This window comes from Crinia signifera, chromosome 3, assembly GCF_055691185.1.
Source record: "Crinia signifera chromosome 3, ASM5569118v1, whole genome shotgun sequence".
NCBI lineage: Eukaryota > Metazoa > Chordata > Amphibia > Anura > Myobatrachidae > Crinia > Crinia signifera.
The window spans coordinates 160,356,401-160,379,050 of record NC_139219.1 but is presented as its reverse complement, the minus strand read 5'-3'; the positions used below and the strand labels follow the sequence as shown (position 1 = coordinate 160,379,050).

General features: G+C 40.0%; 2 protein-coding genes across 3 annotated transcripts in view; one reads left to right on the top strand and one right to left on the bottom strand.

Moving 5' to 3' along the window:
• Positions 1 to 22,650, bottom strand: part of LOC146063912 (uncharacterized) — a 152,667-nt gene that overhangs the window by 53,452 nt on the left and 76,565 nt on the right. For both annotated transcript variants that reach the window (XR_014471709.1, XM_083176822.1), the window contains exons 3-5: positions 8,934 to 9,008; positions 8,529 to 8,597; positions 7,450 to 7,618 (exon numbers count right to left, since the gene is read on the bottom strand). Coding sequence is in view for 1 of the 2 variants with exons in the window: in XM_083176822.1 (XP_083032948.1) it covers positions 7,450 to 7,507 (58 nt within the window). In the remaining variant the exon portion in view is untranslated. The remainder of the gene's footprint in view (positions 1 to 7,449; positions 7,619 to 8,528; positions 8,598 to 8,933; positions 9,009 to 22,650) is intronic.
• Positions 1 to 22,650, top strand: part of SLC35F1 (solute carrier family 35 member F1) — a 298,410-nt gene that overhangs the window by 226,495 nt on the left and 49,265 nt on the right. The gene's annotated exons all lie outside the window — the stretch shown is intronic.

The window sequence follows — 22,650 nt, the reverse complement described above, 5'->3', positions numbered from 1 at the left end:
GTTCCATTTAAGCTGCAATGGTTCCAATTGAAGCAGTGACAAGCGTGTAATTAACAAGGAATGAGTAAAGTAGCTGATTGTATTGTGTTCAGCTGACATTGGTTGAGGTGCGTCCGTCCTGATTAGGCGTTCCGATTGCCTAGCGCATGACCGAGTGGTGTCCGCAAAGCAATACTTGCTTATGAACACCGCATATTTCTTGCCTTTTTGTTCGCGTGCATTCGGTGTGCTGTCCGAATGCACGCCCACCAAAATAAGTGTACTCCCCCGTGTCCGCCCATGTTTCCGCCCAGTTTAGCCCACTTTGAAAGTACGCCCCTGTGTCATTCCGAATGACGCCCATAATACGCCCATATTTCCCGAGTGTTTGTGGTGCACATTTCTGTACGGTATTATTGAGTACAAGTACGGAGACCATGCGTGGCACATGCGCATAACGTTCCCCACGCATGCGCAGACGGCTAAAAAACGCCATACGAAAGTATACGGGAAAGTACGCACCAACCAGAATAAGGCCCAAAGTCCGACACTGTTCAAAAACACTCTTTTTCTTTCTAAAAATAGAAATGATATATCACATAAAGTTTAAAATTATTATAATAAAAATTAAGAAAAGTGCAACGACAAAAGTCCACCGTCCCAGCTACCCAAGTTCCTGTTCCTCCCTACTTTTCTATTTCTAAGAAGAACCATACTTTGCATTGGATACATAAATTCTGATATACATTAATGATGTTTGAATGAAACAATATTCATTTAGATGTTATAAAATATGTTTATTAGGAAACGCATTGTAATATGATGTATGAATCCATACATTGATTTAAAACATTTAGTTTAGATAATTGTCAATTATAAATAGCATTATTTTTCTTAATGTATTGTACATTACGAACTGTATTGATTAGCATCATGATTTAATGATCACACAAAACAAAAGTATTGAATGAAGGAAACACAAACTATACAATTAATGATCACAATATAATACTCTGCTTAATTGAGAAATACTTTTACCTAATTGTGTAATAAAATAATGAAACATAATCTATTATTATATGTGATAGTGCTTGGGGAGTGCTACATTGTAATTACATTACAATGACACACATCTAATTTGTAGCAGGTTTACAAACAAAGTTATTTTAAGATGTTGTCTGACAAGTATAGATAAGAAAAAGAAGACACTCATTTAATTAGTGTTGGACTAAAACACCAAATGCACATAGCTGCATATCACTACCAAATAATTATTATTGCTAAACCTAACATTAAAGGGGTATTTATAAAAGCCTAGGGAGATATAAAATTTAAGAGATAAAGTGCCAACCAATCAACCTGTCATTTTTCCAACCCCATCCTGTAAGATGTAAGGTAGAAGCTATTTGGCTGGTACTTTATTGCTCTCATTTTAACTCTATCCAAACTTTGCTAATTAATGCGAATGGAATTTATTGTCATCATCAAACACACAAGGAATTCATCCTATGTACATTAACACACCAGTAAAATAAAATAGCAAGTTAGCTAAATCTTTTTGAGATGGTAACTTATTACAAAGCCTAATAAATGGAGGACTTAAGTTGAATAAGATGTTCCTTTCTCTGTCTAAAACTTGTATTACATAGAGCTCCTGAATGGTTGGCAGCTGAACTCAGATAATACGACTATATGTCCGTACCAAGTGTGCTAACACACCCTATTCATTAGTAGTGTGGTTGCCATACCAGACACCGATGCCAAATGTGAAAACACTCTCAGCTGTACTTATACAGAAATTTGTAAGAGTGGCTTTACTCACACCTGCAGCCCACAAATGGTAGTGGTTGTTGCCACTATATTTGCAGCTCATGTCAGATTTGGGGATACCAGAATACCTAGAAATGAAAAAGCATCTACTGGCATCCACTTTTAAAAAAAAGTAGTTAAATAGTAATTTACTAAATTAATAATCCCATGTGCAATGGTGTTGCCAATATCACTGAAACAGTATGACATTATCTTGATGTATAAAACAATTAGCTTCTGTGGATTGGGAAAATATTCTGTATCTGGTCAGTTGAGCATTATTATGTGCCCTAATCCAGACACACAGGAAAAGAGAAGGAGTGTTATGGAAGTTATAAAAAATGTTAGTATAGTCTCCCAAAATTATGGTAATCTAAAAAAGGAAACATACTTTAGGAAAATTTCAAAACAGTCAAAACTACTGTAGTTACGTAGTTGATAAGGTTGAAAAAAAAGTCCAGTTTAACTTGTAGTGAATCTTTTGTGGTCCCTATTTTATATTTGTAAATGACCCAGATGAAGCACCCATCAATCTTTTTCAATACTCTCAAAACAGCCCTGGATGAAGTGGCTCCAGTTACCCACCACACTCCACGTAGGCCTAGATGCACACTGTGGCACTCTAAATTAACAAGACGCCTACAAAATCTCTCACGCAAAGCTGAGCATAAATGGCGGAAATCTCACAGTCCAATGGATTTCTTTACATATAAGACTATCTACCAGTCCTATAATTATGCCCTAGAAACTGCCAAACAAACATATTTCCAAACTCTCATTTCTACTCAGGCTTCTAACCCAAAACATCTTTTTAATACATTTAAATCTCTTCTCAACCCTCCCTCACCCAAGCCACCAGCCACTATCCATGCACAAGATCTTGCTTCCTACTTCAGGGATAAGATTGACAAGATCAGAGATGAATTGGTATGCTCCAACTCAGTTGGTGATATGCTCAATTCCATACCTGAGCCCTCTGACGCATTTACTTCATTCGATCCCACAAATGAAGATGAAGTATCTGAACTTTTCTATTCCTCCCACTCTACTACCTCTTCTCTTGACCTTATATCCTCACAAATAAGTAAATCTCTGTTTCCTGTGCTCATCCCAATCTTAACTAAAATCTGTAACCTCTCTCTCTCTATTGGTATCTTTCCTTCATTGTTCAAACACACAGTTATTACTCCGATTCTGAAAAAACTGAATTCTGATCCAAGCTCTCTCTCAAACTACCGTCCCATTTCTCAACTTCCATGCACCTCCAAACTACTTGAAAGACTTGCCTACATTCGCCTCACACAACTTACTGAGACAGCACAGAGACAGCACTGACTAAAGTTGTGAATGAGCTGATCATTGCTAAGTCTAAAGGCCACTATTCACTACTAATTCTTCTAGATCTCTCTGCTGCTTTTGGCACTGTTGACCACACACTTCTCATAGAAACACTACAATCCCTAGGTCTTAAAGACAACCTTCTCTTGGTTCTCATCCTCCCTATCTAACCGCTCCTTTTGTGTTCATTTCTCTGATTCTACCTCCTCTTTGCTACCTCTTTCAGTTGGAGTACCTCAGGGTTCAGTTTTAGGTCCTCTGCTTTTCTCAATCTATACCTCATCTCTTGGTAAATTAATCAGCTCCTTTGGATCTCAGTATCATCTGTATGCCGATGATACTCGGCTCTACCTACCCTCCGCGGACTTGTCCCCATCTGTATTGAGCCGTGTCTCTGAATGCCTTTCTGCTGTTTCATCCTGGATGTCATCTCGCCACCTCAAACTTAATATTTCAAAAACAGAATTGATTATATTTCCGCCCATAAATAGTAGTTACCAACCTGATATCTCTATTGCTGTTGAGAAGGTGACAATAACTCCTACTGTACCTCTCAAGCTCACTGCCTAGGTTTTATCTTTGACTCTGAGCTTTCCTTTGTACCCCACATTCAATCTATCTCAAAATCATGCCACATGCACCTAAAAAACATATTTACAATAAACCCTTACCTTACACAAGACACTGCAAAAACTCTAATCCATGCTCTCATCCTCTCACGCATTGATTATTGCAATGGTCTCCTTATTGGCCTTACTCAATACAGACTCTCACCACTACAGTCCATCATGAATGCAGCTGCGTGGCTAATCTTCCTAACCAGACGCTCAACATCTGCAAAGCTACTCTGTCAGTCACTTCATTAGTTACCTGTATTCTACCGTACTAAATACAACATTTTTACACACAATACTTACACACAAAGCCATAAACCAAACTACACCAACATACATATCTTCTCTTATCTCAAAATATCATCCAACACGACCTCTACGCTCCTCCCAAGATCTGCGTCTCTCATTTACACTCATTACTCGCTCCCATTCCCCACTACAGGACTTTCTTCGGGCTGCACCCACTCTGTGGAATGCCCTCCCAAGCACAATAAGACTCTCCTCCAGTCTCCAAACCTATAAGCATTCCCTAAAAACTTATCTCTTCAGGCAAGCTTATCAAATTCCAGAACCAGTCACAGAACCTTGCATTCTGGTGGAATCGATGCAATAAAGAATACAGTATCTATCCTTATGTATCAATGGCTATTTCCCTATAGATCGTAAGCTTGCGAGCAGGGCCCTCCTACCTTTTGACTGTCTGTAAATACAGCGTTTGTTGTATCACTGTCTCCTTTTGTAAAGCACAATGGAATATGCTGCACTATATAAGAAACTGTTAATAAATAAATAATAAATAAAGAAATCATAACCCATGATGGCAGTACGAGAAATAGTAGTCCACTACTATATATATTTAATTAACAGTTATAACCCTGGATACTATTTTTCACTAAAAATGTATCTAATCCATTCTTAACATATCATAGGAGTTTGCCATCACAACCTAGCCTGGCAGTGTATTTCCTATCTTAACTGTAAAGAAACCCTTCCTTTGCTGGTTTTGAAACTATGTCTTCTTTCACCTTAGGGGGTGACCGTACCTCCTGTGTACAGCCCTTGGTGTAAAAAGTTCCAGTGAAAGTTCCCTATATTGAACCTTCATCTATTTGTATATAGTATAATTATCTCATTTTATACGCCTCTTTTCTAAAGTAAACATGCCTAATCTGCCTAGCCTGACCTCATAACTTAATGACTACATACCCATGTCAATTTTCTACTAGAACTTTTTCTAGTTCCAAGATGACCTTTTTATGAAGTGGTGCCCAGAATTTTGCACTGTATTCAAGATGAGGCTGTGCCAATGAATTATATAATACAATTACAATTTCCTTCCATGCATTGGTGCCACTTTTTATGCATGTTAATTCACCCTTGCTGCTGCTTGACATTGAGCATTATTGCTAAATCTACTGTCAATGAACACCCCCAAATCCTTCTCCATTAAAGATAACCCTACATTTACGACATTTCATTTATACTGTAGATAACATGTTTGTTTTTGGTCCCTAAATGCATAACCTTATATTTATCTATGCCAGCGGTTCTCAAACTGTGGGTCCAGACCCCAAAGTGGGTCCTGACCTTCTCAGCATGGGGTCGCAACTCCATGTTGCTGACCATAATGCTAATGACTTTTCTAATCTCAGTCAGTGATTGAAGGAGTCTAAAATGTGTTGGATTGTCTGTTATTTTAGACTCCTCCCATCATTTTGTGCCTCCACAATGTTGCCATGTATGTGCTGTCTGCTGACTACACATGTGATGTGATGGGTTATGGTATATTAGACTCCTCCCATCATTCTGTGCCTCCACAATGCTGCCATGTTTGTGCTGTCTGCTGACTACACATGTGATTTGATGGGTTATGGTATATTAGACTCCTCCCATCACTCTGTGCCTCCACAATGCTGCCATGTATGTGCTGTCTGCTGACTACGGATGTGATGTGATGACCTTCTGCAGTAACTTGCTGGGTCCTGTCATTATATTTATTGACCTCAGAAAAAGAAAAAAAATATTTACGACGCGCTAGAAACCATGTATAAAATATAAATTTATTATATAGAAACTCACTGGCCAGTGATAGAACACGGTATACACTCTAATTATAAAATATTATGTGTGTGTACATTTTAGACATAAATACATAAACATCAAATATTAAAAAAGACCTTAGTGTCTAAAATGTACACACACATAATATTTTATAATTAGAGTGTATACCGTGTTCTATCACTGGCCAGTGAGTTTCTATATAATAAATTTATATTTTATACATGGTTTCTAGCGCGTCGTAAATATTTTTTTTCTTTTTCTGAGGTCTATATCTGGGGGAGATAGGCATTTCCCTTTTACACGCTGCTGGAACCTGCTGGGGCATTGTATGTTTAATTAATTTTTTGAGATATATATGCGCAGCAGTGTATATGGTCTACACCTAAACCTTTTTTTAAACAAGAGACAGTGTGCCTGTTGGGATAGCGCTGATATTTTTCTGTGTTTGCATTATATTTATTGTCTGATAGGGTCCCAGAGCAAAACAGTTTGAGGACCTCTGATCTATGCTAAACCTCATCTTCCATTTCCCCGCCCCAATCTTCCAGTTTACTGTAGAGAAACTACACCCTTCTCTGATTTTCTTACCTTGCATAGATCAGTGTAGGCATGTCGAAACTGTGGCCCTCCAGCTGTTGTGAAACTACACATCCCAGCATGCCTTGCCATAGTTTTGGCATCCGCAAAACTGTGGCAAGGCATGATGGGACTTGTATTTTCACAACAGCTGGAGGGCCATAGTTTGTACATGCCTGGATTAGTGTAATCTGCAAAAATGGAAACTTTGCTCACTAAACCATTATTAAATGTATTAAAAAGAAGTGACCCCAGTACAAAACCTTGAGGTAAACCACTTTAAAACTTTTAACCAATTTGAAACTGTTCCATTATCTCAACTCTGTTCTCTATACTCCAACCAGTTTTTGACCCAAGTACAAATGTTGATTCCTAGACCCAGCTCCCATATTTTGTAGACCAACCTCATGTGTGGCATGGTATCACGGTATTGATTCCTTCAAGTCTATATATTAAGTAAGATTCCAAAATATCAATAAAAATACCTTTGTAATGGATGCCCACATGTTATACAAGGATAATTCTATACAGTATATTCAAGGTGTTTTATGATAGACAGAGGAAGTACATGCATTATACATAGACCTATGTACACATGTATATGCATACATATGTAACACCCGTAACACCCTGTATATAGTCTGTTTAGAAATAGAAGGACAATAAATGGGAACAGACATATTTATAAGTATATGCCTTCACAGAAGGCAACAGAAGGCTTCCACGGAAAGAGTAAAGACATTTATTTTCTCTATAACCGACTGAAACCCCTCTCAGAGGGAAATGAACTAGCCCCAAACGGGAGTTCCCCATAGGACTTGGACTATGGCTTCACCCATTCCCCTTGAGTGGAGGGGGCACTCAAAGAGGTGACAGTTGGCAACCTATACAGATATTGATAAAGTTATACAGCTCGCGCGGTGAGCGGGCAAGTTGGTCCAGCGCGAGAGAGAAGTTATAAGAGCCCCCTTAGCAACGGCTGTGGCGCAGTTTTTCCTCGGTGAACGGTGAGAGCAGAGCTGCGCAGCAGGACGGTGACAGAGAGCGTTGCCGGAGCGGAGCAGGGACTTACCGGAGGTGTTGTACGGTCTGCACGATCCATTTCCAGCAGCGGTGACCGGCAGTATCATTTGACGCGGTCGAGGCGGAGCTCTGAGAGGCGGGCCGCGGCGTCATCGGGAAGGCGGTGCCTTCATTACGAGGATCAGGGAGACGGCCGGAGAGGCGGTGACGGAAGCCAGCTGTGAGAGAGAGAGAGGCGGAGCGGTGAGTCCTAGCCCAACCCCACAGCCCTAGAGTCCAGCATTAGGGCATCACACCCACCAAGGTCCAGGGGAGGGCATTCCCGCAGCACCGCCCACTACAGGAAAGCCTGTTATACGCAGTACAGCCGCAGCAAATTAACTCTTACCTCACTAGAGCCTGTCCAGTGAAAGCTTGTTAACGTCAGTCTATACGCAGTACAGCCGCAGCAGCAGATTAACTCTTGCCTCACCAGAACCTGTCCAGTAATAGCTCTATAACGTCAGCCTATACGCAGTACAGCCGCAGCAGAGTAACTCTTGCCTGACCAGAGTCGGCCAAGTGATAACTATCCAAAGTCAGCCTAGACTCAGATCACGTGCAGCAGGCTAAACCTGACGCTGCTAAAACTTGTGAATTCAGCTGGTGGTCAGTACCATTCGGGGAAGCTGACAGGCAGAAAGGTGCTAAGGTTAGATACTTCAGAGCAGCGCAGGGAACAGGGCTAAACCCGACAATAATATAGTCAGGGGACGCCCCTCCGAAGAGGACCCTAAACTGGGGACTTAGTTCCAGATAGAGACTGTAACGCAGGAAACAGGCGAAACCCGGCCTCGTGGGCCAGGGGAGGGCCTAAAGAGAGAGGATTCCTATTTACAGCTACCCAGCATTTCAACTACCTTGCCGTATACATAGCTCTGTATGAGATCCACAGGCTACAGGAGACTTGTAGCTCAGGCAGTAAGAATAGAGGAGATTTGATACTTAGTTGCAGTGGAGCCATTGAACTAGGGGACCCGCTCTGAAGCCATACAGTGTTACATTTCACTAGAAAGACTGGCCCCACCTACTGTCTTCTGTTATAACTTGGTTTCTACAAGTGGTGAGGGACAACTATATCTTACTTACCTTTTTCTGTACTGTCGAGCCAAGTAGTAGGCTGGAACTTTTCCGGGACTGTGGCCACTGGGTGAAACTCTGTAAGGGAAAAAAAAGCGCTTATTGTGTAGAGTATAGTTAAGGTGTAAGTTAGTATTGTTATTGCGCAATAATAATGTGGCAATAAATTACACACACGTATAAATAGGGGTACTGAAACTTAAACGCTCGATTTGAGTTAATTTATATTGCCGTACACATCTACCCCGTTTATTGCCACATAACTGTTTGTTATAACCTGATTTATTAGTTTCAGTAAATACGGTAAGGTGTTATGGTTGTGTGTTAAAAGGAACCCTGACAGTTCGAGAATCCTTGAAGGCGAAAGCAGGTTCCAGTAAAATAAAAAACCAATGTGTGTATTGTATTACTTACCTACTGTTATGCAGTGTTCTTGAATTTATTGATGGTTCTGAAATGTTATGCTCTTATGTGTACACGGAATTAAACCTGTAAGAATAAAGAAAAAGTTTTAAACCTTCTGTGATCATCTGTGGAAAATAAAGAAAGAAACAACTTACTAACCAATTGAGAAGTTGAACATATCACTGGCGAGAGGCAAAGAGAAGGAAAAATTACAACTACAAGTAAGCTTACACATATACAGTATATGCATATATTTACCTGGAAAGAAACATAAGCGTATAATATGTATGTTCATGTTTGCACACACACACACATATATATATATCACTATATACAAATAACCACATTTCCAGGAATGATTACACATACAGAGAAATTTATTTATTAACAGTTTCTTATATAGCGCATACATATTCCGCAGGGCTTTACAGAGAATATTTGAACATTCACATTAGTCCCTGCCCCAGTGGAGCTTACAATCTATATTCCCTACCACATGTACATGCACACACAGACAGTCTAGGGTTAATTTGTTGGGAGCCAAATAACCTACCAGTATATTTGTGGAATGTGGGAGGAAACCGGAGTACCCGCAGTAAACCTGCGCAAGCACGGGGAGAATATACAAATTCTGCACAGTTAGGGCCATGGTGGAAAATGAACCCATGACCTCAGCGCTGTGAGGCAGTAATGCTAACCATTACACCATCCGTACTGCCCTGATATGGATTAACATAGTGTTCGAAAAAGGAGGATCTTAGTCTTACCAGTGCAGTATCAAAATTGTTTTAAATTATATTGTTTTTATAATATTAGTGTGGTCTGTATAGGAACGAATACTCTCCTAATCATTACTTAATTCCATATGTAATCTCTGTTATGTGGATGTTAGGTATACAAAGGCAGCATATATATATGGAAAAGGATTACCAATGCATTTTCATATCTATAGATTAAATGAATGGACTATAGTTGATATGTTTGTTCAATCCACCTGGAGTTAAAGCTCCCAAGTTGTAGGTCCAGAAGCACTCTTGCTTATGTAGCTACTTTGTGAGGCCACCTTTTCTGATACCCAGATGAATAATTTCAAAAGCATGTATCTGTCCTTGTGCATTCCATAATGCATTGTTTTAGCATGCTGGTGGTCATACCCACATATCTTGATCCACATTCACAGGTTATACAGTAAATAACCTCTCTTGAGCAACAGTTGATGTAATCCTTAATCTTGTTTTTATTTCCAAATCTGTCCATAATTTCTTTCTTTCCATGTATTGGCAAGCCTTAAAGGCTCCATACAGAAAGCAACCCATTAAGGTAGGTGGTTTAAGTATCGCCCTTGTACAGTGGCTATTGTCTAGGTGGTCCCTTAAATTGGGGGCTCTTCCCTAACTCATCTTGAAATTGTTATGAATACAGCTTTTGATAGATTTCCACTTTTGATTTAAATTACCAGTGAATCTGAGTTCAACCTTCTTTACTGCTTTTGTTCTTTGGGCCAAAAATCAAAGAGTCTCTATTGGCATTAGCTTTTTTATTTTTACCTATTACTGTAACTGCTTTCTTTTAATATTCTTGTAAGCTCATTGCATTGCAGTTTGTATATTTCATCATCAGAACAGTTCCTATGAAGTTTGACATACTCTTTGGAATGTTCTCCACTGTGAGGGGGTGACATATTTGATTTATTATGCTATTTGTGGCCATGCTTTTTGGGTTCTGCCACACCTTTATCCTTATACTGTAGATCTTCAAAATCCAAAAAGAGATTTCATTGGCACTTATTTGTTGATCAGTCTTAAATTAAGTTTATAATTATTGAGCATATTTATAAACAGAATTATGAGATCTTATCCACCATTCCAAATTAAAAACACATCATCTATACTTCAATACCACATGGTTACATATTGGACCTTATTCTGGTCCACATGCAACGCTGCAAATTTTGTGCGTGGACCAAACACCGCCCACAGTGCTGGCCGTCCCCTCGCACCTGCGATCACCCACATGACTGCGAATGGATGATTTGCATACTCATCCATTCGCAGCCTTGGGTGCAGAAGAGAAATCATTGGATGGTTGGCGACCAATGGTTTCTCCAGCGCACGCAGATCAGAGACACTCCTCTGGTGTCTCTGATCTACGAGCGCCTTATGCGGGAAGCAGGCAGGCAGCTGACATCAGCTGCCCTTCCCGCGCACCATCGGCAGATTTCCCTGGGAACGCCCAGCATTTTCATGGGAACACCGCCGCCCCAAGTCCCCCGCCTGCACTGCTGGATGCAAGCAGGATGCCAAACATGTAGTTTGCTGTGCCCGCTCACACCCTGCGTCTGCACATGCGCAGAAATATGCCTGCGCAGATGCAAAGCATTAGTCCCCCGTGCGAACGTGCGAGGGACCAATCTAATCAGAATAACCCCCATTGTGTGAAGACTTCATTGTCCACACTAAACCCCATTTCTGTTTCCCACCAACCCAATAATAGGCTGGCATAAATTGGTGCGCATGCTGCTCCCATTGTGGTGCCCCAAGTTTTCAATAAGAACTTATCTTCAAATGTGAAGAATTTATAGTTGAGTGCAATAGCTCTATTAAAAAAAATTGTTAAAATCTGCCAGTTCATCCATACTGAGTAAGTATTTAAATTGCAGCTAAGCCTACTTTGTGATTTATGCTTGTGTATAATGCCTCAACAAGAATGATAATTCTCTACTGAGCGTTAGTTTCCATGTCTGTCAGAACATGATCTGAGTGATTGATTAGTCTCATCTGTTATTAGTATCTGTTATTGACCCTTCCTGGTCCGAATTGGATACCTGGATTCCCATCTTGATCTTACTCTTCTTTAAAGACCTTCTCATTTCCTTTTGTACCATGATTTCCCACTCTGGTACCCCTACATTCTTTAAAAAGTGGTTATTGTGAGGGATATCACTTCTTTGGTGATTATTTGTGGATACATTTGGAATTTCTTAATCTGAAGATTTAGCCCTTGAAGGTGTATAATTCTAGGGATCCCCAAATTCCTTCTAGGATCTTTCCTACTGGGGTATCGTCACATAAAAGTTTCACCTATTGAAAAGTCCTTTTTGCGATGGAAAAGTATATTTTTCTTCAGTTTAATAATTTTTACAAAATTATCCAGATTCTTATTTTTTTTTCAAAACATCCTTGTAAATGCTATAGTTTCATCTATGTTCATGCGCCTGCAGCACTTTCCAATGTACTGTATAAAGTATTGCATAAACAAAACTAAATTTTTTTAAAGAGTTCATTTAAGCTGAATGGTTGGTACCTGCTTAAATATAGTTGAATTGATTGATTCATGGGTCAAAACTTTTATCGTGCATCCTCCAAGATATAAATCAGAGATTCCCAAATGCATGGAAGAATGGCTAAACTTAGTAAGCTCCAATAAGCAGAACACTGTGTCTGTAAATTCACTCTCTCCCATATGCTGTTTGCACTTATAAGAGCTGCTCACTCAAAATGTCTCTGCCTTCCAAATGCACATTTATTATAAAAGGAATAAATTAAGTATATCGTAAAAACTTTTTTAACTCTAACCAATTCATGATTGGATGATTTTCCCATCTTATTACTTAGACCAGTCTTCACCTTTTGTCAAGTACCTGTGACGTAGGGAATGTTTTGCAATTATTTCTAAATCCATATAAGATTATTTTATACTACTGGCAGAAAATGTGAAAACAGAGACCTTGGCGCTTCTTCCCAGTGCTATGCTGCCCACCTTCACCTAATGGGGGACTATTCCTTAAAGCCACAATTCAGATAATAAAACCAGGGTTATTTGGTAAGGGTGTGGTGCTACTCTGGGTTAATCATAGGTTTATTATTAATACTTATCTTTCTAATCCAGTGTAGAAATTCTCCTTTTCTCTTTTCTGTATGCTTTAACCTCGAAGATTTATGTTGGAAGAGGTAGAAAACAGAGAGAAGGGGGCATGTTTTAGTGGGAGGGTAATATTCACTCATCACGACACTGACAGACAGAAAGGGATGTATCCGGGTGTGGATATTCCTACCTGTATCTGTGCCCTGCCCACTCCAGGAGAAACGGAGCTGCCTCCCCACCAGCAGACAGTTCCTATTTTATATTGTTTTTTGACATTTTATACCATAATAAATTAATACCATAATAAATGAACCTTAAATGTAAGTGAAATACGCCTCCACGGAAATATAACACTTGTTATTTCAAAAAGAAACCCAGATATACTGTGTAAGTAAGGGAGGAATATAGCACAGCCACCCAACTGGACTGACACTTGGGGGTACAGAATTACAAAACTCTGATCATGTGCGGAATCTTGGTGTGGTACTAGATGGTGGATTGACACTTAAACATCAGATATCAGCCACAATCAAATCCTCATTCTTTCATCTGAGGAACATAGCCAGAATCAAACACTTCATCCCATCTGAAGACCTGCCAAAAGTCTTACATGCATTTGTATCATCTCGTTTGGATAACTGCAGTGCCCTTTACCTTGGTCTACCAGCAAAAGAACTGCACCGATTACAGCTGGTACAAAACACAGCTGCCAGGCTGTTAACTAAACAGCCCCGCTCTAGCCACATTACTCCCATTCTCTACTACCTTCACTGGCTGCCAATAAAATGGCGAATAATTTTCAAGATCAATCTACTGAGTTTCAAAGCCCTACATGACCAAGGCCCAAGGTACCTGAAGCAGCTTCTGATTCCATACTGTCCCACCCGATTACTGCGGTCTGTAGATGAAGGACTTTTAGCAGTACCTAGGATCTCCCGTAATTCATCTGGGGGTTGAGCTTTTAGCCATTCAGCTCCAACTTTATGGAACTCACCTCCCCGCACAGTTCGAGAGAACCCCACTCTAGAATGCTTCAAAAACAGACTCAAGACCTTCCTATTTACTCAAGCGTTTCCTTCAGTCCCTTAAGTATTGTTTATGAAAAGCTTTTCTGTACTGTGTTACATTCATTCTATCTGTTAAGCACCTTGAGTCCTATTGGAGAAAGAGCGCTATATAAATAAAATTATTATTATTAATATACACATACATCCCTTTCTGTCTGTCAGTGTTGTGATGAGTGAATATTACCCTCCCACTAAAACACGCCCCCTTCTCTCTGTTTTCTACCTCTTCCAACATAAATCTGCGAGGTTAAAGCATACAGAAAAGAGAAAAGGAGAATTTCTACACTGGATTAGAAAGAGTATTAAGAAAAAACCTATGATTAACCCAGAGTAGCGCCACACCCTTACCAAATAACCCTGGTTTTATTTTATACTACTGTCTTTTCAGTATATTTTATATATTTTTTATATATATATATATATATATATATATATATATATATATATATACATATATATATATATATATATATATATATATGCTTCCTTTCAGAAAAAATTCTAATTAATGTTTTTAACATTGTTATTTTTGTGTAATATCCATACTATATTTGTGTACTTTATTAGTAACATTTTAGGTCAACACTACATGCTCTTCAGTGTAAAAAGAGTAGGAAGTGCTGGACTGTGCAGGCGCTGAACACTTTTGACTGGGTGTAGTCCTTCAGGCGTGCGGGACGCCGAGATTTTTTTTTTAAAAGGGGCAATCAGTTACAAGGCATGGTTTTGCCTTGGGGAAAATAAAGAGGGTAACTGCGCTTTTTGAGGAAGGAAACAATTTACCGTATTTTCTGCACTATAAGGCGCACCGGACTATAAGGCGCAGTCTCAATTATGGGTCTATTTCTGTACTTGACCCATACATAAGGCGCACCGTATTATAAGGCGCATGCTAAAACAGCATGTCTCTTCACTGGTGCCAGTGTCTGGGGTCATTGCAGTGTACGTAATACGTAGTGTACGTATTACATCCCAGTGTCAGCAGGAAATGGTCCGACAGTCAAACTCAGTGCACACATAAGGCGCACCTGATTATAAGGCGCACGGCCTATTTTGATGAAAATTTAAGGCTGTTAGGTGCGCCTTATAGTCCGAAAAATACGGTATTAATTAATAAAAAATCATAATAAAATTAGCATGATCATAATTCACATATACATACATACACTGAAAATACACTTAAATGGCATGCGATTGGTGTGAGCCTTAGTGAATAAACTCCACTTTGAATAGAGTGGGGTTTTTGGGAAAGGCACCCCACTGATCCTTTTTTGTGTGTGGATCCTGTTCCTATTGGACACCAATGGACAGTATATTATTTGGGGGGGGGACAATCTTTTTTTGAAAAACATAATAGTGACCCTGGGTGCTTAAGAATAACGGGTATAGAGCATATACCTGTGACTTCCAGGGGAGGTGACAGATACCGGAAACTGTGTGTTCAAGAGATTTTTTGGATGTTTAAAATCAACAGTTTACATCCAAAGGGTCTAAATCAGGCATGTCCAAACTGAAATGAATCGATTGAATTAAATGTGACATTCTAGTCACAAGTAATATACGGCAAAATACGATTCTTGCTTGTCTTATTTCTGTAAATAATGTATATATCAATATGCATACATAAATGTGTTAGTTCTCTGGTAACAAAGAAAAATTAAAAGTAACAAGTGAAAAAAGGAAAAATGTACCTGTCAATTGTATATACTCGCTTTATATACTCTCTTACAATTATAACAAATAATGGATTAAAACTGAGTATGTTATAGGAGATGAAAATATTCTTAAAATGAACAAAAATAATAAATTAAATCTGTTATTACTATACTTGAATGGTCTAGATCAGGGGTCCTCAAACTTTTTCACTCTGGGACCCCGTCAAACAATAAAAATAATTACAGGACCCAAGCAAGTTACTGCAGAAGGTCATCACATGTGTAGTAGCACAAAGTGATGTGGCAAGTCTAAAATAACAGACAATTCAACAGATTTTTCAGACTCCTTGAATCACTGACTGAGATTAGAAAAGTCAACCTGATGGTCAGCAACATGGAGTCGCAACCCCATGCTGAGAAGGTCGGGACCCACTTTGGGGTCAGGACCCACAGTTTGAGAACCGCTGGTCTAGATTATAAATCTTTTTCATTTGTTTAATAATAATAACTTGCTATCTCTATGTTTGAATCATAATAAATATAATGATGTTTCTGATTAAAACCTTTTGATTAGAATAATTGATTAGGATGTGAAACTGTAGCTTACCGATTACTATATAATGTCAACATTATGGTTAATGGTTTATGTAAAGGATGTATTATTGTATGGTATAGTAATATATGGAAATATCAGATAAACAGACGGTCACCATGGCTATATACCAATGAACCTACTGAGGGCTTCTGGCTGGCAGCAGCTCTCCTATCATCATGAAACACAAGGCGGAATGCATACACTTCCACCGGGATGATGGAGTAGCTGCACCGGAAGTTCACAGGGTCTGTGAGTTCCCGGTACGCGGCGCCTGAGAAGATACACAGGGAGAAAGATCCCAAACAGTGCTACAGATGGAGCTGACCTTGTCCTTACTGTGGATGGCGTTTCTACCGCCATCCACACCGGCGGCCGGCTCCTGCCAGGGGGTCCCCGATGCCTCCCCCGCTGTCTCCACCGGTCCCCCCCCCAAACTGGGCAGTGTCTCCCCGAAGCGGAGACGGGCTGGGAGCAATGTTCCCTCTAATTTTACGAAGGCTGTGTGCGGTAAAAGATTTTGGCTGTGCAACTTTGTAAGGAAATTAAAATTTGTGTGCGTCACTTATATATAACTGGAAAATGACATTCAGCATTTGTGTTAACTTTACTTCAAAATTATATTAAACATTTAAACATTCAAAACACAGCACAATGTAGTTAATGGGTGAAACACACATTAATTGAGTCCACAACTGCAAAAAGGGACCACTGCTGCTTTGTGCGCTCTGTTGTAATGTCTGTGCGCACGCTCGGCGAGTTGTGTCCGCGCGCACGCGCGCACAGCTTAGAGGGAACACTGGCTGGGAGACGCTGCCCAGCTGCGCAACTTTGGGGCGCACATGCGCGTGAGACACACACGCGTCCCAGTCTCTATCGCCGGCACTGCCAGCGCAAGGGATCTGGCGAGCGTCGGGGATAGATAAGGCCAGCTCCATCTGTAGGCGATCAGAATAAATTCTGAGACCAGCGCTGTAAATCCAACTAAGGTATTATCTTGGGGGAATATAAGAAATAAAGAGAATAGCCATATATTATTAATTGGAGTGGTCACGTGACATAAATAAAGAGGTCACATGACCGGGATTTGAACTTTACTGTGACTGTTATTATTAATTAGCTAGATGTCTGCCATCTATTTTTATCATATGAATGTGTTCTTAGAAATAAACTGTGGTAATATATGCATGAGAAATTAAATAAATGAAATTTTATAATGGTGCATTATATATGAGCAAACGAAAACAGCTGGTGCAATTAGGGGCCATTTTGGCACCAAGGTATAAATACATAGAGCCTGCAAAGGAGAGGCCACCTTTGAAAAAGCTGGGAGTCCCCCAGCGAAACACGTCAGGCTGCAGCACCCCCACTCCTTTCCTTCAGTGTGGACTGTGGATTACAAATTTTCTGATGGTCCCTGAACCAGGACCCAAAAGTGGACATCATTACGAACTGGGGATACACAAAGGAGATCTGAGGACAGCACGCTAACTTCACGGGGACCACTTCAAGTGCAGCCTGCAGCAGTGGCAAACATCCCAGATATGTGAGTGATATAGACTGTCCACCCCCAAATAATATACTGTCCATTGGTGTCCATTGGTGTCCAATAGGAACAGGATCCACAAACAAAAAAGGATCAGTGTGGTGCCTTTCCCAAAACCCATCTCTATTCAAAGTGGAGTTTATTCACTAAGGCTCGCACCAATCGCATGCCATTTAAAAGGTACTTTTAGTGTATGTTAATTTTGCTCATGCTAATTTTTTTATGATTTTTTTATTAATTAATAAATTATTTAATCTACTGTGTCATTTCCTTCCTCAAAAAGCGCAGTTACCCTCTTTTTTTTAGTTTTGTTTTATGTCTCAGGGACTGACTATCCCTTAATTTAAACTTGAGAAAGGGGGGTTTTGGGTAAGGCGCTAGAATCACTATGTGTGAGGGAGCTGCTCAACTCAAGTGGTCTAGGCTCATTCAAGTGCAGTACAGAGGATGGATGGTTAAGCGCTCACCTAGTGTGTGTTAATGGTGATATATACAGTATAGGATGCAGATACAGTATGTAAAGAAAATATGTTTATTGTGCCAACAAATGGTATATACAATAGGTAGGGGTAAACAACGTGGGGTGTGGACAACCCAGGGCACCCACACCCCACGTTGTTTACCCCTACCTATTGTATATACCATTTGTTGGCACAATAAACATATTTTCTTTACATACTGTATCTGCATCCTATATATATCACCATTAACACACACTAGGTGAGCGCTTAACCATCCATCCTCTGTACTTAATTTAAACTGCTGCTTGATTTGATCAAAGCCCAGTGCAGCGCCTGCTAACTATCCTTGCGGTACAACACAACTCTTTCTTTCTTTATGGTTTTGCCTTGGAAATGACTGCCCTTTAAAAAAAAACTCAGAGTTTGTCCAACCACATGCACGGCCACCAGACTCGCATAGCAATACATCTGGCCCTTAGTCTGAAACACTAGACATGTGCTGAACCCAATATCAGTGACTGCATGCAACGACCTGTACCATCTTGGGCTGGGGGTGAGATTGGGTTGGTGACTGACAATAAAGAAAGAAAAGCATGGCAACTCTGGGTATTACAGCTACTTTTTAATGGGAGTTGTGTCAATTTCTTGTGTAGCTAGATGGGAATAACTACATTTATATGTCATTTGATGGCAATACATGAAATTGATTATTGCCAATATATTCTCTGTCAACTTCTTTTTCTAGCAGATCTAAAGAGGGAATAGTAAAAATATATAATAGCTGATAAAACTGGTGCTCTATGATATTGCTCCAGCCCTCAGCGCAGCGGGAGCTCTGATTGTACAATGTATCATTGCTCCAATTACCTGTGGCGTGTTCTCTACTTTTAGCACCTGTCACTAGAGAACAGCTCTGGACTTATTAAAAAGCTTTTGATGTCAGAGCTGTAGGTTTGGAATTTTATTTGATGCTTCCTGACAATGGGTCTACTTTGTTACATCTATTAACTAGACTCAGAAGTTTCTCACAAAACAGGTAGAAATTATGCCTTTTCCCCTCATTAAATCAGGTTGTTGCTATGGAAACAGTGTCATGATGAATTAATTATACAGTCAAACTTCAGAACGTTGCATGGAGAAGCTGCTTCCAACAGACTTCGTATTATGTAACTTTTCACCAATTAAATAGTTGCAAAACAGTCTATACAAAAAAAATGCCCTAATGTTAACGTTTTATGTCATTTTTGGCAGTCTTTATTTAGAGGTGTGATGTTAATGCAGTAATATACAGTGCAACTCTCACCAGTTTACTACATTCAAAGATTTCAATACCAGATACTTATTTAATGAATGTATTTGTTTTTTTGGAGGGTGGAGAGTGGATGGTGTACTGGTTAGCATTACGGTCTCACAGCACCGAGATTATAGGTCCTGTGTGGAGTTTGTATATTCTCCCTATACTTGTGTGGTTTTCCACCATCACTCCAAACATAGGAGGTTATAATAACCATGAGTGGGGTCGGCAATCTCACTCTGTGCGTATCTTGCCAGATGTATGGGCACTTGGATCAAAAAGATCCAGGGAGAATACATCTGTGTGAAATGCGTTGAGATGACTGCTTTGGAAGGCCAGACTTCTGATCTAAAAGATCCAGGGAGAATACATCTGTGTGAAATGCGTTGAGATGACTGCTTTGGAAGGCCAGACTTCTGATCTAAAGCAGACCGTCGAAACACTGGGGGACATTGCCAAATTAGAAGAAAGCGTCCGCCTCACAGTGGAAACTTTGGAGGATCAGGGGGTATTAGCATTAGATGAGGAGGGTGAGCCAGCTAGCTGGGTCACAGTCAGAAAGGGTAGTTGGGGGAGGAAGAGGCAGGCCAATGTTGACTTTAAAAATCCCAGTAGATTCCCCAGACTGGATGAAACTACTGCGGATGTTACTTCAATACTGGTGGGGCCGGATGTGACCAGCACCTCTAGCATCCAGAGGACTGGCACATCAGGCTTAGTGGGCGCTAGGGAATCAGGGACCACAAGACAGATGGTGGTGGTAGGGGATTCTATCATCCGTACGACAGACAGGGCAATCTGCTACCGGGACCGTGATAGTCGTACAGTCTGTTGTCTTCTGGGTGCGCGAGTATAGGATATTGCGGACCGGTTGGACAGATTACTGGGAGGGGCTGGGAAAAACTCAGTGGTCATGGTGCACGTTGGCACAAATGACCAAGTTAGTGGCAGGTGGGGTGTCCTTAAAAACAGTTTCAGGGACTTAAGACGTAAACTAAAAGCAAGGACATCAAAGGTAATTTTCTCGGAAATATTACCTGTGCCTTGCGCTAGTCTAGAGAGACAGAGGGCACTCATGGAGCTTAATGTGTGGCTAAAAAGATTGTGTAGGAAGGTTCCTAGAGCACTGGTCAGACTTTTCTGACAGGCGCCATGTATACAGCAGTGACAGTTTGCACCTGAATGGAAAGGGGGCGGCAGTGCTGGGAGGCAGGATGGTTAGAAGGTTGGAGGAGTCTTTAAATTAGGCATGGGGGGGTACAGATACAGACTATGGGCATGTAAGACAGAATAGTGAGGTGCGGACAAGCAAGAGATTGGAGGTTGGAAAAGGGGGGTTGGGGAGCAAAACTAGAGTGAGTAAGAAATCAATAGAGCATTGAGATCACAACCAAACCTTAATGGAAGAAACTAAAAATAAACATAAACTGAAATGCTTGCTGGCTAATGCAAGAAGCTTAGCAGGAAAAATAGGGGAATTGGAACTGGTCACAAGGGACGATTATGATATTATTGGTATAACAGAAACATGGTGTAATAAGTCGCACAATTGGGCATTAAACATGGAGGTATATACTCTCTACAGAAAAGACAGGGAAAATAGAAGGGGAGGGGGTGTGTGCCTTTATGTAAAAAATAACTTAACACCGCGTGAGAAGGAAATGAGCTCAGGTATAGATGAAGATAACACGGAGGCCGTGTGGGCAGAGATAACTGATAATAACAAAAAACCTAATAATAAAACTTTAATAGGGCTATGCTTCAGACCGCCGAACATGAATGATCGGGATGAGTATCTACTCATAAACCAAATCAAAAAAATCATCAGATCAGGGGCAAGTACCAATTATGGGGGTTAACTTTCCAGACATTGATTGGATAAATGAGACAGCAAAAAGCAGTGGGTTCCTAAACTTACTCAAAGATCAGTCTATCACACAAATGGTAGAAGTTCCAACTCATAACGAGGCATTATTGGATCTAGTATTAACAAATAACATAGCTTTAGTTTCAAACATCAAAGTAATTGAACATCTAGGGAACAGTGACCACAACATGGTTTCACTGGAAATCAACTGTAAACTACAGTTACAATAAATCTGTAAACTACAACATACAGGACCGGCTAAAATAGAAAAGCTAACTTCGAATTATTCATGGAATCTCTAAAAGAAATAGAGTGGGAAGCGGTATTTGAGGGGAAGAATGCAGAGGAAATGTTGGATACACTAAAAAATGCTCAAATCATTAACTATTAAAAACATACCAAGTCAATACGGCACCTGAGTGACAGACCTCTGATTGAGCAGCTTACCAACAAAAGTGTTGTGCAAGTCAATAAGGGGTAAGATCAATAAAAAAAGTTGGACAAAAAGTAAGGACAGCAATCAACAATAAAACAAGAGCATTTAAATTCTATAAAGAAAATGTGAAAGATGAGGCTTTTAGCAAGTACAAAGAATCAAACAAAAATTGTAAAGAGGTAATCAAAATAGCTTAAAGGGAAAATGAAGAGCGCATAGCCACTGAAAGCTTAACCATTCCCAAGAAGTTTTTCAAGTACATCAATAGTAAACGAATAATTAAAGAGAACATAGGCCCATTAAAAAATACCAATGGTAAAAGTTTTACAGAAGATAAGGGAAAAGCAGAACTGTTAAATGAGTTCTTCTCATCAGTGTTTACTAGGGGAGAGCAGATAGTGGAATGCACAGGTACATCAAATAGGACGAACAAGCAAGATCTCAATATTGCTTTCACGACCGATTTTGCGGCTCAGCAAAATCAAAACAAATAAATCACCAGGGCCAGATGGGATTCATCCTAGGGTACTAATGGGATTAAGGGAGAAATTAGCGACCCCTCTGCATTACAATTTTGATCACTCTCTTTCAATGGTAAAGTACCAACAGGCTGGAGAATAGTAGAGGTAGTGCCAATATTCAAAAAAGGAAAAAGGGACGACCCAGCCAATTACAAACCGGTGAGCTTAACATCTATAATGGGTAAAATATTTGAAGGATTTTTAAGGGATGGTATCCAGGAATATTTAGACCTTCATAGTTTACTTAGTATTAACCAGCATGGGTTTGTGAAAAATCGATAATGCCAAACAAATTTACTAGGCTTCTATGAGGATGTCAGCAAAAACCTTGATAATGAAAACGCTGTAGATGTGGTCTTCCTAGATTTTGCTAAAACTTTTGATACAGTGCCACAGAAGAGGTTGATAAATAAAATGGACCTG